This window comes from Cimex lectularius, unplaced genomic scaffold (genome assembly GCF_000648675.2).
Source record: "Cimex lectularius strain Harlan isolate CLEC.00 unplaced genomic scaffold, Clec_2.1 scaffold247, whole genome shotgun sequence".
Taxonomy (NCBI): Eukaryota; Metazoa; Arthropoda; class Insecta; order Hemiptera; family Cimicidae; genus Cimex; species Cimex lectularius.
Window position 1 is genome coordinate 552330 of NW_019393016.1, and position 15023 is coordinate 567352.

A 15023-nucleotide genomic window follows, 5' to 3' on the forward strand; every position below is an offset into this window, starting at 1 on the left:
TCTCTAGGTATAAATAGAAAGTATGTTTTTATCTATCTATTAAACTTATCTTTCTGTGAATGAGCTATCTTTTACCCTATCTACAGACCACTGGCTGAACCTTATCTAAATTTAGATCTGACTTTCAGTTCTCTTCTTGGCTAGTCCTTAGAGTTTTACTCCGGCAAAACGTTCTCAGCATTTGCGGCAGTTCGACTGTTCAGAAGATTGTAAGTCATTTTTATTTAAAGGTAACAACAATTGCTTTATACACATTGTTAATGACTAATATTGTTTTTCAGAGATCAATTTTATACGTATTTTACTAGCATGGATATAATTGGAAATTTGCCAATTGAAATAGCACATAAGATATTCGAGTACTTGGACGCCACCGATCTATGTAACTGTTGTTGTGTCAGCCGTAAATGGAGGATGTATGCCAACTCGAATCATCTCTGGAAGACAATCTGCATCGCGAAAGAGATAGTGTGCGAACCGGAGTATGAACATCGAGGTAAATAAACGAGAAAAGATTTAATGAATTTATTAGTTCTGTGAATTAAAAAACAATAGTACGTAAAATGAGAATCAGCCTAATTAGATTAAAGAGGTATGGCCAACAGTTGTTTGCTGTTTACTATTTACTTTTAAAAAATGAATCCATTAGATAATGTCTGTAATTCCAGATTGGTGGGCTTTTCACCTTCAGCCTGAGTGTTTTTTCTCTCTCGTTTTTAATTAAAGTTGAATTAGCACTGGGTCACTTACTGCTTCCATCTACAGTTCTTAATAAATGTCCTAGTGCTTGTTAGACTTGTTTTATCAACTTGCAGTATTGTATTGCCATCAGTTACTTAATATTTACACATTCTCTCTCTCACTCTGTCTGTCTGTCTGTCTGTCTGTCTCTCTCTCTCTCTCTCTCTCTCTCTCTCTCTCTCTCTCTCTCTCTCTCTCTCTCTCTCTNTTATTATAAAAACCGGATTTGTTTTACCTCGGTTAACAAAATAATAAGCAGCATGAAATATCTAAAATGTTACAAAAACCAAAATAAGCTTCCAGTAAAGTAGCTTCAAAAACTTTTTTTTATCCGGATTAGTTTTAAGCGCCCTTTAGCACTCTCAAATAGGCATTTGCAAGGCGGAAATTTTCGAGGAAAAAATATTTTTTGGTTTCTTCCAGAATATGTAGTTTTTTGGTATGAAAAAAAAAATATAACTAAAATAAATAACAACTTTGTTTTTGGCCAGAAAAATACCTACTTTGAAATTTTTTTATAAGAAAATGCAAACTTGATTTTTTTAAATTATTTGTTTTCTCAAAAATTACAAAAATCGAACCATTACAGGTATGGCATAAACTTAGCCTCAGGAAATACACCAGAACCGAAGAAATAAAATAAAACGTTCGAGCAGTTTTTGTTTTAAATTTCAAAATTATTTTTATCAAATAAATTGGAAATAAATAGAATGTAAATGTTTGTTGACATAGACGGAAAGAAAAAAAATGTCTTACTTTCCGTCAGTAGAATAAACTTCCAATTTAGATCAAAATCAGAAGATTTGTGAGTTTTTAAGTGGAACCTTGGACATCGGCAAAAAACGAAATTTCCCCTCGGCGAATCGAGCCCAAAAATGTATTATTTTTTAATTACGGTACAACTTCTTACTTAAGGATAATAAGAGGTGGTTAAAAGGAGTCCGTTTTTGTTCTGTTTTTCAAAAATAATTTTTACGTCTACTTTATTGGAGGTGTATTTTGGTTTTTGTAACTTTTCATATATTTCAACGCATTCAACTTATTCAGTCATTTCAACAATCCTACTTATTATTTTCTTAACCTAGATTAAACATAAAATACGTTGATATACAAGAAGAAGAAAGGCAGAAAACGTATATTTTACCATTGCTTAATATATTTTTCTCGTTGCCTAGAATACATTGGCAAGAATTCTTGGACTAGTGTCTGTATTTTTCGAACTTGCGTCACCAAAACAAAGCAAAAATAAATAAATAAATAAAATCGGTGGTCCCAAATCACTAGCTCCTCTTTTATATATTAGAAACCTCACAGTTAAAAAAAAGATATAAAAAAAGTTTTTTAGTGATCTGTTGTTTATTTGTTGTTATGGGGCCGTCTGTGGCCGCAACAGTTTAGGCGTTGACACGGCGCTCATCACTGTAAGGTAAAGTTTCCAGGTTCGAATCCAGCGGCCCTGATTTCGAACCCGACATACTTACTTTTTTTAAAAAACACCGGCACCCCGAGGGTTGATATAACCTCTACTGTTGGTAAAAGAAACAAAAATGAAAAAGGTTCTTTCTAAACTACCTCATTTTTGCCCGCTCCTCACGACTTCAAAAAATTATTGTACGATCGGTCCCTAAGAAATACAAATTTCTACCCGTGAAGAATTACATAACAACATGGGTTTTTTCGAACATATCACCATCAAACATGGTGGCCATAAAGCCACTTTCACACTAAAAAGCATAGCAAGAAACCAGAAGAAACTAGGAGCTGCTACAAATCGATGGATTTTGTTAATAAAATGTAGATAAAACAAGCTCCAAAAGATGATCCGAAGAAAGGTCAAAACGTCAGCAAAACAATGGAATAGGTGTTTTTCTAAACTATCCCATTCTTGACTTCTCCTCACAACTTCAACAAACTAAATAGATTATTTGAAGATCGTGAGTTGCGGTCTGGTGTGAGGTAGGTTTTAAAAAAACATTTTCTTTATCGTGCCAAAGTTTCGATCTTTATTGAGATCATCTTCAGGGCTCAAAATGTTTGGCACACAATAATGACAAATCTACACAGAAAACAAGCACATTGAGCCCTGAAGAGGATCTCAATAAAGATCGAAACGTTGGCACGATAAAGAAAATGTTTTTCTAAAATTATTAATTATTATTCAGAAATCGTGAGATGCGGTCTGGTGTGATTTCCACACACTTTTCCACATCATAAATGTATTTGTTAAATGCAAACAATGTTTGTAAATCCCAGGCCCTGAAGATGATCTCAATAAAGATCGAAACGTGGCACGATAAAGAAAATGTTTTTCTGAAACCTATCACACCAGACCGCATTTCACGATTTCTGAATAATTATTGATTAACGGTCACTAATCACCACACACACACACACACACACACACACACGCGCGCGCGCGCGCGTTTTTCTAAAGCCTACGCACACCAGACCCCATCTCGCGATCTTCAAATAATCATTAACTAACGGTAACTAAACACCTCACAAAATATATTGATTTGAAAATATACTGAAAAGCAAAAATCAAGCTTTTTTATGCTGTAAATGCTGGTACGTACAGTAGTCAGTGTAACCTAAAGCCGTATCAAAATTTTATTCAACATCACTGAAAGGATTTATAAAGTAAATTAAATCTTGCATCAGAATTCGGTAGATAAGAGCCTTTTATTGATACAATAGATTTTTGAATGGACACTTCCGTATTTATTGAAGATATCTTAACAATGATCATTTTTCTCTGCATGTTGTCTTCGTTATATAATTTTTATGTTTAATTTTAAATTAAAATTATTAATTAGAATAGGAAAATTATAAAATGGCTGATTATTATACATGTATATTGCAAATGTTTACAAATGCTATATTTGGATTACATAAAATCTTTCGTTTTAGTTTATTATTGCAGCCAGAACGAGTCTTTTGTACTGTTGATATGTAAATAATATATCGAAAAAATTTTCTAAATTATGTTTCTTCCTTTAAAATGTCAATTTACGTTTTACACTCTTTAATTTATAGTTGTATAAAAAATTGTTGTTTTTCGTCTGTATCTAAAAATCAGATATTTTTCAGTTGGAGCACTGGAGCCGATGGTCGAATGGGGCAATGCGTACCTGAAGTATGCGAAACGAAGGATCATCAACTGGAGGAACGGCACGAAGAAACAAATTTTACTAAGCTCATGCTGCAAATCTACCATTTGCAGCGACGGCATCAGCCTCATCTTCACGAACGTTTCGGGTTTGGTATTCGTGTTCGATATTTCTGGGATGAGCCCTGACTATGTGCAGACGATAGAGCTAACGTCACGGAATAACCTGACCTCCCTGCACTTAGCCAAAGGCGTCTTAGTGATAAGACAAGGGGACATTTTTACAATTTACATCAGGCAAGGCATATTATTCCAGTTCAAAGGCTACATGCTGAGACATGAAAACAGATATATATTCGCCCAGAAATTTTACGAACCGTACGGCCATCCAATCGCACTACAATGCTGCGTTATCGACGGTCTAATAGTCATCCTCGCTCGCCATTCTCTATTCACGTGCATGATAAAAGATGACGTTGAAGTTACTGAAATTTGTCTCTACAATAGATATTTCTTTTTTAATGACTATCATCGCATGTACATGATGATCAGCGACACGCAAATCGCTGGTTTCAATGCCGACTTATATCTCGAACATTTCGATCTCCCAGCCGAATCGTTAATAGGGATCAAGTCCAACAAAGACTTAGTAGTCGCACTGATTTGCGTAGAACACCAATACAGTTTCCTTGCCTGGGACACCAAAACTGGCAAGAAGAAATCCTATAATACTCGCAGGCCTTATGGTTTCAAAGTGCACGGAAGAGAAAACAAATTCGCATATGTGTCACAAGAAAAAGCGAACTCGGTAATAAAAGTATATTTACAAGATGTCAAGAATAATACCCTTCAAAAATTAGACCTCAACATAAAGTCCATCGCTCAGGCCAAGCTTTATTTCATAGGAAGGGAACATCTTTACGTCGCTATCCGACTTGACTGGGAAATGTATTGTGGATATTACGTTATTGATCTTAAATCCATGCATGTACTTTATAAAGAAAGCTCGAAACCAAGCACAATTATTCATATAGATACGAACCATGCAATTTATTCTAAGGAGGGAACCATTTTGATCGATACATTCAGGGAATGGTAAAGAATTTGAAAAAAATTATGCGCATTTTAAAAATTGTTAAAACAAAAAATCAGTAATTAAAGTTTACACTTAGAATCGTTCTAACATATAAGATTTACGTGCCAAAAGTTGTAAAATTTAGACTAACGTATCTAAAAATAATACGAGCAACTGAGAACTTAATGTTTACAAATAGATCTGCGTTGTTTTTTTTACACAACACTCCATAAAGAAAACTTTGGCATGATATATACAACGAATAAACAAAATTGGTTGTTGTAAGTTAAATTGTACATAATATATTAAAATGACAAAATTCTGGATTATAGTAAAAACTGACTCTCCATCTATTTTCTTAAAAGATTATTCTTTAATATTATTGTACATTTTATACATGTAAATGTAAATGAATCTGTAAATTATATTATTTTTTAAATTTGCACTACTTTATTGCTAGTACCGCCTTCTTTATCATAAAATATTATGTTGAAGCTGATCCTTTTGTAAATTATAATAATAAGCTTTGTTCATTATAAAAAAGAAAATGTTAAAAAATCCAAAAGCACAAGAACATTATACGACATGGTAAGAAACCGACTGCCGGACGCGGAAGTCATATACATAAAAAAAATGTAAATAATGAAACGATTAAAAATAAAATTAACAGGCAGAGAACTTTTAAGACTTCATTAAATGAAATCTAACAAAAATAAATTATTGCACAAAAGAGTACAAAAAACAATAAAGCATGTAAAATATATTATGATGGTACGTATTATTACAAAAGACCTATTAATCTAATTAAATTTCTTTATTAGATCAAGGCAATTTAAGAATTTCATTCGAAGTAATTAACACCCGTAGAAGTTTAATTCGAGATGCCATTTCCGCTCATAGGGATAAAGAGGTAATTTCTGATTTCTTCTCTATCAGTTCTGGAGTTAGGCAGGGATCTATTTTAAATCCTATCCTTTTTCTCCAATTTTAATAATCGACCTTGTCCATGTCGCTGGTGCTCGGATTGGCAACACTAAAGTTAAAACTTAAAGTTATATGCAGATGATATTTGGTTTTTAGCTCTTAGTTTAAATTTATAGATAAATATAAAAATTATTAGATTATTGTTTAAAAAGAATCTGACTGTCGACCTTGCCAAACGCACCTTGGCGTTTTTTGTTTTTTTTTGAAAGAGTGAACAAATATCTTGGAGTTACACTTACAATAACATCCAAAGCAAGGAAACAAAAAAGTCGGTGAAAAGAAAAGCTATGAGTTCTGAAACAATTTCTAAGATGAATGTGAAAACAAAGAAGTCTAGGACAAAATTGTAAGCATCTAAAACAAAATAAATAAAAAATATAAAAAATTCGATTCGCTCATGCGGCAAATAACCGTAAATAAATTATATTTATTTGTATTTTGTAAGCATGAAATTCAATACAAATTATTTTTTTATCTGAAACCTGAAATGAATTGTACAATTTAAAAAAACTTGATAATAAGTCAAAAAAACCTTTCAGAATTGAAGTTTTCAAGTTTAAACCTTTGGTAGCAATTCAATTTTTGAAGTAATTATTTTATTGTGCTCTCATATCATCAAATTCAGTGTAATAAATATATAGGATTTTAATTTATTTAATTATATCTTGACTTTGTGGTACTTGTCACATTATGCACAGACACTTATATAGTTTGTTAAAAATTTATTTATTTATTTATGAAGTTATTGACGTATACTTTTGCTTTGATAGGCGGGTAAAATTGTTTCCAACGAACAAATACTAATAAAATAAGGAAAAGAAACATATCGCTTTGTCGCATCTATATAAAGATTTATAAGAAATTTACACTTATTTTATTTCAGTGTGTGAGTTATTTGATTCTATAAATGGTCAAGTTGTCATAGTTTTTGTTATGCAAAAATCCAAATGAACATTACACTTGAAAGGAAATTATTTTATCCTCGACTTATTCAGTTGTAGGGTCTGACAGGCGTAAAGGCATACTGGAATTTATCCACTTCTCTTTCTGCAAAAATTTATAGGAGCCAACAATATAATTACAAAACAAACAAAGTTTCGACAAAAATTAAATCAATTGCAATATCCCCAAAATTCATTAGTAGATTCACTTTTAAAAATTACTGTTGATCACACAATTCATTCAGCCTGAATTTCTTTATAAAAACCCGACTATTTTTCAACGTACGGCGGTCTTACAAGCTTAGTCGAACCTACGCCTAAACTAAACGAAATTACTTTCTACATTGATTGTGTATGGGTGTAGGTAAAATAATCATAAATTAATAACGATGCAAAATATTATTCAAAGTTCAAATAATTGTTTTTTAACAAACAATAATTCATTAAAAAATATTCCTTATGTACTTGTTTCTTGATCACAAAATTAATCACTCCAATAAATCCCAAATTTTCAAAATATAGATTGATTGTTTGTAATCGTTAATAAAAGAATTGCAAGAAGAATAGTTAAATACTTGCAGTCAAATATATTTTTATACAGGTCTACATTGATTTGTTTTTAAATTAAAGAGTTTTGTCGGAAATTTCACAATGGGAAACACATAGAAACGATATTTTTACTTTTTGATGAAATTGATGGAAAACATTCAGGAGTCAAAATATTGTTTTAAACAAATTCTTAAACTTTTAAAATTAACTTAAAAAAGAATTAAAATATTTATTAGCTTAAACCGTTTTAAAGTTACAAATGGATTATTGTAGGGGTGACAAGGAAATGGGGACTTTTGGTCCCAGATTGTTTTTTTAATTTTTTTATTAACCTTAGGATAGACGTCATGGTTGTGACCGGTCATCTGTGAAATCCATTGCCAAACTTTCGAACTATATTTGACCTTCCTCAAGGCTATGCTATGATGATGATGATGTATACATTACAATAGATTATTTGATCCGGTATCCCACAAGGTAGTGTTCTTGGTACCTTACTTTGTACCATGTATTTTATCCTATCTTTCCTGTACACCCTAACATCAACTTGAACTTTGCTGTTGACACTTTGTCGTCTAACTTGAATTCTATCCAACTGACTTTCGAAATCCGAAAACACCTTGATCAAAGACTGGTGCAAAAATTGGAAGACAAGACAAAATGATAAAATAAGAAAGATCCCAGTGTTCATTTATATTGAAAAATTTTTTTTACCTCACTATACCTAAACTCTAATAAACTACCGACCCAAGTTACAACCTATTACTTAGGACCTTTAGACAGCAGGCTGACGTAGAACCTTATACAAACCTTAAGAGACGCCAACATAACAGAAGACTTGGAACACCCAGAAAACTTTTAAGATTGAAATTAGTTTTGTCCGTATAAGCTTAACTAAGTTGATTTAATTCATTACAGTTGAACATACAGAATGCAACTGTTGGTTATCGCCAAATCATCCCATTTACGTGAATCTAATACTTCCAACAAAAATTCATCACATAAATATCAAACTTTCTTACTATGTCACTAACAGCATTCCACAACGACTTCAACATCCTTTTTGTCAATGAACTGATCCTATCCCTCTACCAAAAGGTCCATCCCAAGCTTACATTAGACTTTCCCTTCTCGGGTATCCACCCTGTTGCCCTAAACGATTCTTAATCTCTATTAATGAGATTAAGCCTAGACTGGTTTCTTTTAGCCTGTGTCCTCCAGGTAAAGTGCTGGCCACAGTGTCAGTGTTGTGATCGGGAGAAATAAGCATATATTAGCACATATTGCAATAATATGAATTGATATTGACATATGACAATTTGCCAAATCAATAAGAAAATCAAAACGTTCTTGCGAGTGCTATTTTGAGGAAAAAACCTATTATAATAATAAAAATCCCAATTTATTAACAGCTTGTGGGGAAGTTTATCTGCCAAAAGTAGCAAACGTATAAGGCTATAATTTTAATATACCACTCTTATACTTGGTTAGCACTTATAGATGTTTCTTTGAACATTCGTCTATGTAGGCGGTCATTATAGAGAGTTGTAATACTTTTAAGGCTTCGGGAGGCCATTAATCACTTGGTGAAACAATATTTTCCAGGAGTTTTTTCTAATATAATTAAATGAAAATATCTTATGGTTAAAAGTTTGAACCGTCTAGAAAAGCTGGATACTTCCACGAATTGTAGCCAAAGTTCTGAAAATATCGAGATGGGCCCAGATTCTTGTAAATGCGTCCATCGGGGCCCTCGAGCGACGGAATCGGGTTTCGTTTTCCTCCGGGCCCGTTACAGTCGAGAAATTCCGAAACGGCGCGGCGCACGGCCGCTGGTAATGGTGAAAAGTAAAAATGGCGAAAAACAACGCCAAAAGGGGGCAACGCACTTATTAGAGCTCCCTAGATGTGTTACAGTCCAGCTTAAGAGAAAGAAAAGTCGTCGGGTCGTTCACCTACTCTCAGTGGAGCAGGGCTCATCCACTTTCAGCTGATGGAGCTGTTTGGATGTTTAGTTCCACCAATCTATTGTTGTTTCCTTTAATATATATTTCGCGTTTACTTACATGCATTAATTAATTTATAAAATTAGTAACAATATTTACGATCCTTATATATTTCAAAATCTCAGGCGCCTCAAGATATGGGTCAACAATCTGGAATGTTTGTATTTTAATGTATTATTGTCGTACCAAACTATCTCACCGCAGTTCTTCGAGGACAAAAGTTAATACATGTAAATTTAACAGCCTAAAGATTCTTTAATATAACTAGAGTAAATTCTCAATTTATATGAACTGTATTTAAATTAGTTTACATAAATACCTTGCGACTGTCGAATTTCTGCGGTTTTGAAGAAAAATGAGATTTGATTATCTGTGTAGATAGTAATGCGAAAAAGTGATTTGTAAGTCAGGAGTATGTTTTGTAGTGATAGTTTCTATTTGTTTTAAAGTAAATTTTGCTGTACTGCCTCTTCAGTTCGGTTCTTTTGTGTCGAATGTGGGCTTTCCGAATAAATCTTTTTTCGCCATGAAATGCTAAATAGCGAACGACATTGGTAGCTGAGGACGCAGCAGAGTTGTAGTAGATTGGAGAGTGAGTGAAGATTTGTTGCAATTTGGTTTCGTTCGTCATAGTTTTATCCTATATTTGTTGAACAAGTCTTCCAAACAGGAGAGATGGTTCTGGAAGTTTTTCAAGGTCAATGCAACGTATGGGGCTGCTGAAAATCTGGCGCATGCATTTGCGAAGAATACACAGGATTGATAGTGTCTGCAGTACATAATTAATAGGGATTAGGACAAAGAATGCCGCCTTGCGGAACACCCGCTTTGAAATAAAGGTTTTCCCATATAGTACTTTTCTGAAGGATAAGATTTTAAATTTGAAGTAATAATCGAATTGAAGGAATCTTTATGAAAGTTTTAATACAATTAGGAAAATGTTTCAAGCATTTTGAGGAACACCCAATTTGATGTGATAAATATAAGTAAAAACAAAACTTTTTTTACGAGGGCGTTTCAACTACAAGGTTATATGAACTCTCGAGGTGCCGGTGTTTTTGGAAAAAGCTCATTTGTAAGTATGTCGTGTTCGAACGCAAGGCCGCTGGATTCGAACCCAGGACATTTACCTTACAGTGATGAGCCACCGATGCCACTTTAAAGAAATTAAATTTTTGTGCAATGGTTTTTGAGATAAGTGTTACTTATGTATTAAAAACTTTTAATAATTTTTTTTATTATAGTTTAATTTACGTTTGGTTTGTCAAAAATAAATTTCTTTAAATTTGTATTTGTAGAAGGAAATGTGTACCAGGCCAAAAGCGGAAATTTGTACTCAGCGTCTTGTCAATTTATACATTTTTAATAATAAGTTGTAAAGAAAGAAAAAATAAAATACTGTAATTATAAAAAAAAATATTGTTAACGTAACAAATCATGTACACAAAATTTTGGTATAAATGGTACCTACCTAACGTAATCGTTGGCCTTCCATTTGCAAGGGTCATAATGTAATTGAAGCAATATAAAGCCAAAGCAATAATAAAAGTAAAACTACAGGGTAGATTAGACTTTTATTTTTTAAACATATTCCATTTAAAAGGAAGTATGTAGTGGTAAAATAAATGCTAATTGTACGTTAAATTTTTCTGGAAAAGTGTCATGGTGTAATATTTTCTTTAACAAATCCAATGTCATTAAATCAAACTAAATATGCCCTTATACAGACACAGGTACAGACATTCTATTGGAAGTGTTATGTTTCGCCCAATTGTGCTTAAATTGCCAATAGTTTATAAGATCATCAGAAAATATAATGAAAAGTAAAAGTGTGCCTTGATACAATACTTTTAAAGGGTTGATATTTGCCATTAATAAGAATTAAAATTATATAACGTTTATGAGTCAGTGTGTCTTTTGGAAATTCATAGTAGTTCAGATTTAGATTCAGCGGTTCAGAATTAATTCAGTTAAAAAAAATCACCGAATTCATTTGCCCATTTTTCTAAGGTGACGAATCTCTCAGTCCAGGAAGGGAAGTTAGTCAGAGGAGGCCATACTCGGGTTTAGCACACATTTTCGGTCGATGACCCCGCGAGAGAAAAGGCGAGAAAAGTTTTGCCTTGAGAAATTCTGATTCGGTTAAGAATAGCATAATATTTTTATCCTCGCAAAGACTTTGTTCAAAATTTATTTGATTAAAAATTAATCAAAATTTCTCGACTCTAAAGAATTATCATAAAAATATTATTTGAAATCTAAACTTGGAATTAAGAATTTCAAAAAACCAATTTCATAAAATTGATTAATCTAAAATCACGAAAAATACACATTCATGGTACTCGAGCATACGGCTAGACTATTTGGTTCCCTGTTCCTCATATATAAATACTGTATTTACCCGTGTATGTATATCTGTATGTATATGAGCATAATGTGTGTACATTTATTTGAAATTTGTTAGTATATCTCTATATTTTCAATTACATTCACAAATAAAACAACATTGTTGAAGAAATTACATTAAAAAAAATAAATTACATATAAATTAATAAGACCCAAAGAAAAGCCTAATGAAAGATAGAAATGATAGTTAAAAAGAAATACATCAGTAAAAATTAATGTTCTAATATAACTACGGTGACTAACATTACGTCGAAAAAAGCAAGAACGATAAGGGAGAGTGAAAGAGAGAGAGAGAGAGAGAGAGAGAGAGAGAGAGAGAGAGAGAGAGAGAGAGAGAGAGAGAGAAAGAGAGAGTGAAGCAAGAAGTAAATGTAAATAGGTACTGAAAAAGGAAAAATTATAAAAAATAGCAAAAATATGAAAAGAAAAAGAGATGTTGAGAAAAAGTAGAATGAAAGTGAGACCAGAAGATGCAAAGGCAAATGGGGAATAAAAGGAAAATATAAAAAGAAAAAAAGAGGGAGAGAAAGAGAGAGAGAGAGAGAGAGTATGTGGGTGTGTGTCAGGGAGACCGAAAAAGAAAGAATATCGACGATAAGAAAAGGTAGAATAAAAGAGATATAAAATAAGAGCAAGGTTAAAAGGAACAAAGATAGATAGAAAGACAGATAGCTAGGAAGAGAGAGAAAGAGGAAGAGAGAGAGAGAGAGAGAGAGAAAGAGATAGAAAAGGAAAATATAAAAAATTAAGCAAAAGAGAAAAATACATTTTATTTTGGATGAGGGTGTGCGTTTAAAAGAAAAATATATTGTAGTTAGATAGTGTGAGATCACAAGAAATAGATAGATGGATAAATAGAAATATAGAGTTAGACATATAAATAAGTAAAGGGAGAAAGAGAGAGAGAGAAAGTAAATTAAAGAGAGAAAGAGAATGACGGGAGAGAGAGAGAGAAAAAATGAAAATATAAAAAAATAGGGAAAGATATAAAAAGAAAAGAAGAAAGAAAGAAAAAAGAGAGCGGGAGTGAGAGAGAGAGTATGTGAGTGAGACAAATATCATAACAGATAAGTACAGGAATAGATATGAAAAGAGATAGCATGTTGTCCATATGGGAATGTTAAATTAGGAAATAAAAGGAAAATATGAAGAAACATCTCTAAATATATACTGATGTGAAAAAATTGCAGGTAATTCGAAAGAACAGTGATGAGGACAATATACTAATAATTTATTTAAATAATTAAACCACTAATGGTATCCAACTTAATTAATTATGTAAATACGTGCCTCAGTTCAATTCTAAAGATCATGATTCAAATGTGTAACTTCAAGAGGTGTTTCTTTTTTAATTCATTTATCTACTTTTATTTATGTTTATATTTATAGTTCATTGATATTTTATATTTATCAAGAAAAATATTTTGTTTTATGAAAGGAGTAATTAATTTTAAACCTTTTACTGTTTTTTCAATTGTCCGAAGAACTGGTTTGCCTCTTCCGGCACAAAACTGTCTTCATGTACGAGTAACGCCCTTTATACAAAAAAAAGAACGGTCTTTCGTGGCGAAACTTGTAAATTTCCATGTAAGAGCGGAGTGGGTGGAGTACCGTAACACATACACATATACCCGCTAACCTGGAGATGCTTGGGTCGTCGACCCCTCTGGGATACGGTGAAAAGAAAAGCGGAGCCGCCTCGGAAACAGTTACTTCCAGGTCACGGAGTACAACGGCGAATTGGGCTGGTCACAAAATTCAAAGAGCAATCTTTTAAAAAAACGTTTAAAACCAATACTATTAAAATTAAAAATCACCACAAAACGTACCATGATTTGCCAACATATAAAAAATAATTATTTATATTATATATATATTATATTGAGGCTTTTAGATTATTTATTGTTGAAACTGAACATTTTCTCCAAACCAGTGCCTGAGTTTCGAAATAAGAGATAATGTTAATGATTTTTTATTGAGATAAGGGTTGCTTTCATTTTCCAACTTAATCGCTTTTTTAGTTATTAACGGTCACTAATCTCTACACAAAATTAATCGCTTTTGATCATACTTCTCTCTACAAAACCTTTATTTCAAAACATTCACGATAAATACATTGAAAATAAAAGGGCCAACATGTTCAAAAACATGTTGAAAAATGGCAAAAAGGAGGGAAAATTCAAAAGATAGGATTAAGATGGAAGTTAGTGCCCGAGTGGATCGAAGTCACGATAGCTCAGGTGGTAGAGCAGAGGCGTATCTAGCCGAAGATTGTGGGTTCGAATCCCGTTCGTGACATTGACTTTTATATCTCAACTAAAAACCTTAATTAATTGAAAAATGTTCAGAAATGATCAACTGATGAAGATCTGAAAGTTAATTCTATTGCATGGTGAGAAAAATTCATACAACAATTATAAAACTAATAATGCAGAAAAAATGCTCTAGCTAATTCGAACCTATACGATTTTATGTGTATATAATTCAAATTGTTAACAATTAATTTAAAAATAATGATAAAGATTTTCTTTTCGGTATATTTTATTAATTAATACTATTGATTTCATTAGTAAAGCTTAATAAATAATGTATATCATGAAGAAATCTCACAAAGCTGATTAATAGATGGTTTCAACTAAATTCTATCACTCTCAGAGAGTAAGACAGACAGACAGGCGCACACAACTACATTTGACAAATGAATCTTCAGAAATTAAGCACTTAAAAATACCGTACGTTCAATTTGAATATTAAAATTTTAATGTAATTCAGTGTGAATGTTTTATATTTTTACCTTTAAGAAAAGATACTATTAAAAAAATATACCTTTTTTTTACGAGGGTTCGCAACAGCAGAGGTCATATAAACCCTCAGGGTGCCGGAGATTTTGAAAAAAAAGCCCATTTGTAAGTATTTCGGGTTCGAATGCAGGGCCGCTGGATGCCTTACAGTGATGTGTTACCTTACAGTGATGAGCGCCGTGTCAAAGACTAAACCTTGAGGCCACCGACGCCCCCCAAAAATACCATTGGACGATAATTATGTCAAAATATCGAATATTTACAATCATATTAGTATACTGTTTAGAAAATAGCATTCAAAAATATCAAATTAACCAAAGAAATTATTTATTTATTAGGCTTTTTTTTATTGAGACAAATTTTTATTGTTATATTATCCTTTTGCCGGTCTTATCTTATTATTAATTTTAA

At 32.3% G+C, this 15023-nt stretch overlaps 1 protein-coding gene across 1 annotated transcript; it reads left to right on the forward strand.

Annotated features, from left to right (window-relative positions):
- Positions 1 to 48: 48 nt before the first annotated feature.
- Positions 49 to 5323, forward strand: LOC106668963. Its single transcript, XM_014398187.2, has 3 exons — positions 49 to 209; positions 282 to 496; positions 3832 to 5323. Exons 2-3 carry the CDS (start codon positions 310 to 312, stop codon positions 4947 to 4949), a joined length of 1305 nt encoding a protein of 434 aa, XP_014253673.1. The 5' UTR covers positions 49 to 209; positions 282 to 309; the 3' UTR covers positions 4950 to 5323.
- The last annotated feature ends 9700 nt before the right edge of the window (positions 5324 to 15023 follow it).

What these genes read in the sequence shown, in the direction of transcription:
- LOC106668963 (XM_014398187.2), top strand. Translation starts at nt 310, where the DNA reads ATGGATATAATTGGAAATTTGCCAATTGAAATAGCACATAAGATATTC. An exon ending in ACCGGAGTATGAACATCGAG is followed by an intron (nt 497 to 3,831) that starts GTAAATAAACGA and finishes GATATTTTTCAG; the next exon opens with TTGGAGCACTGGAGCCGATG.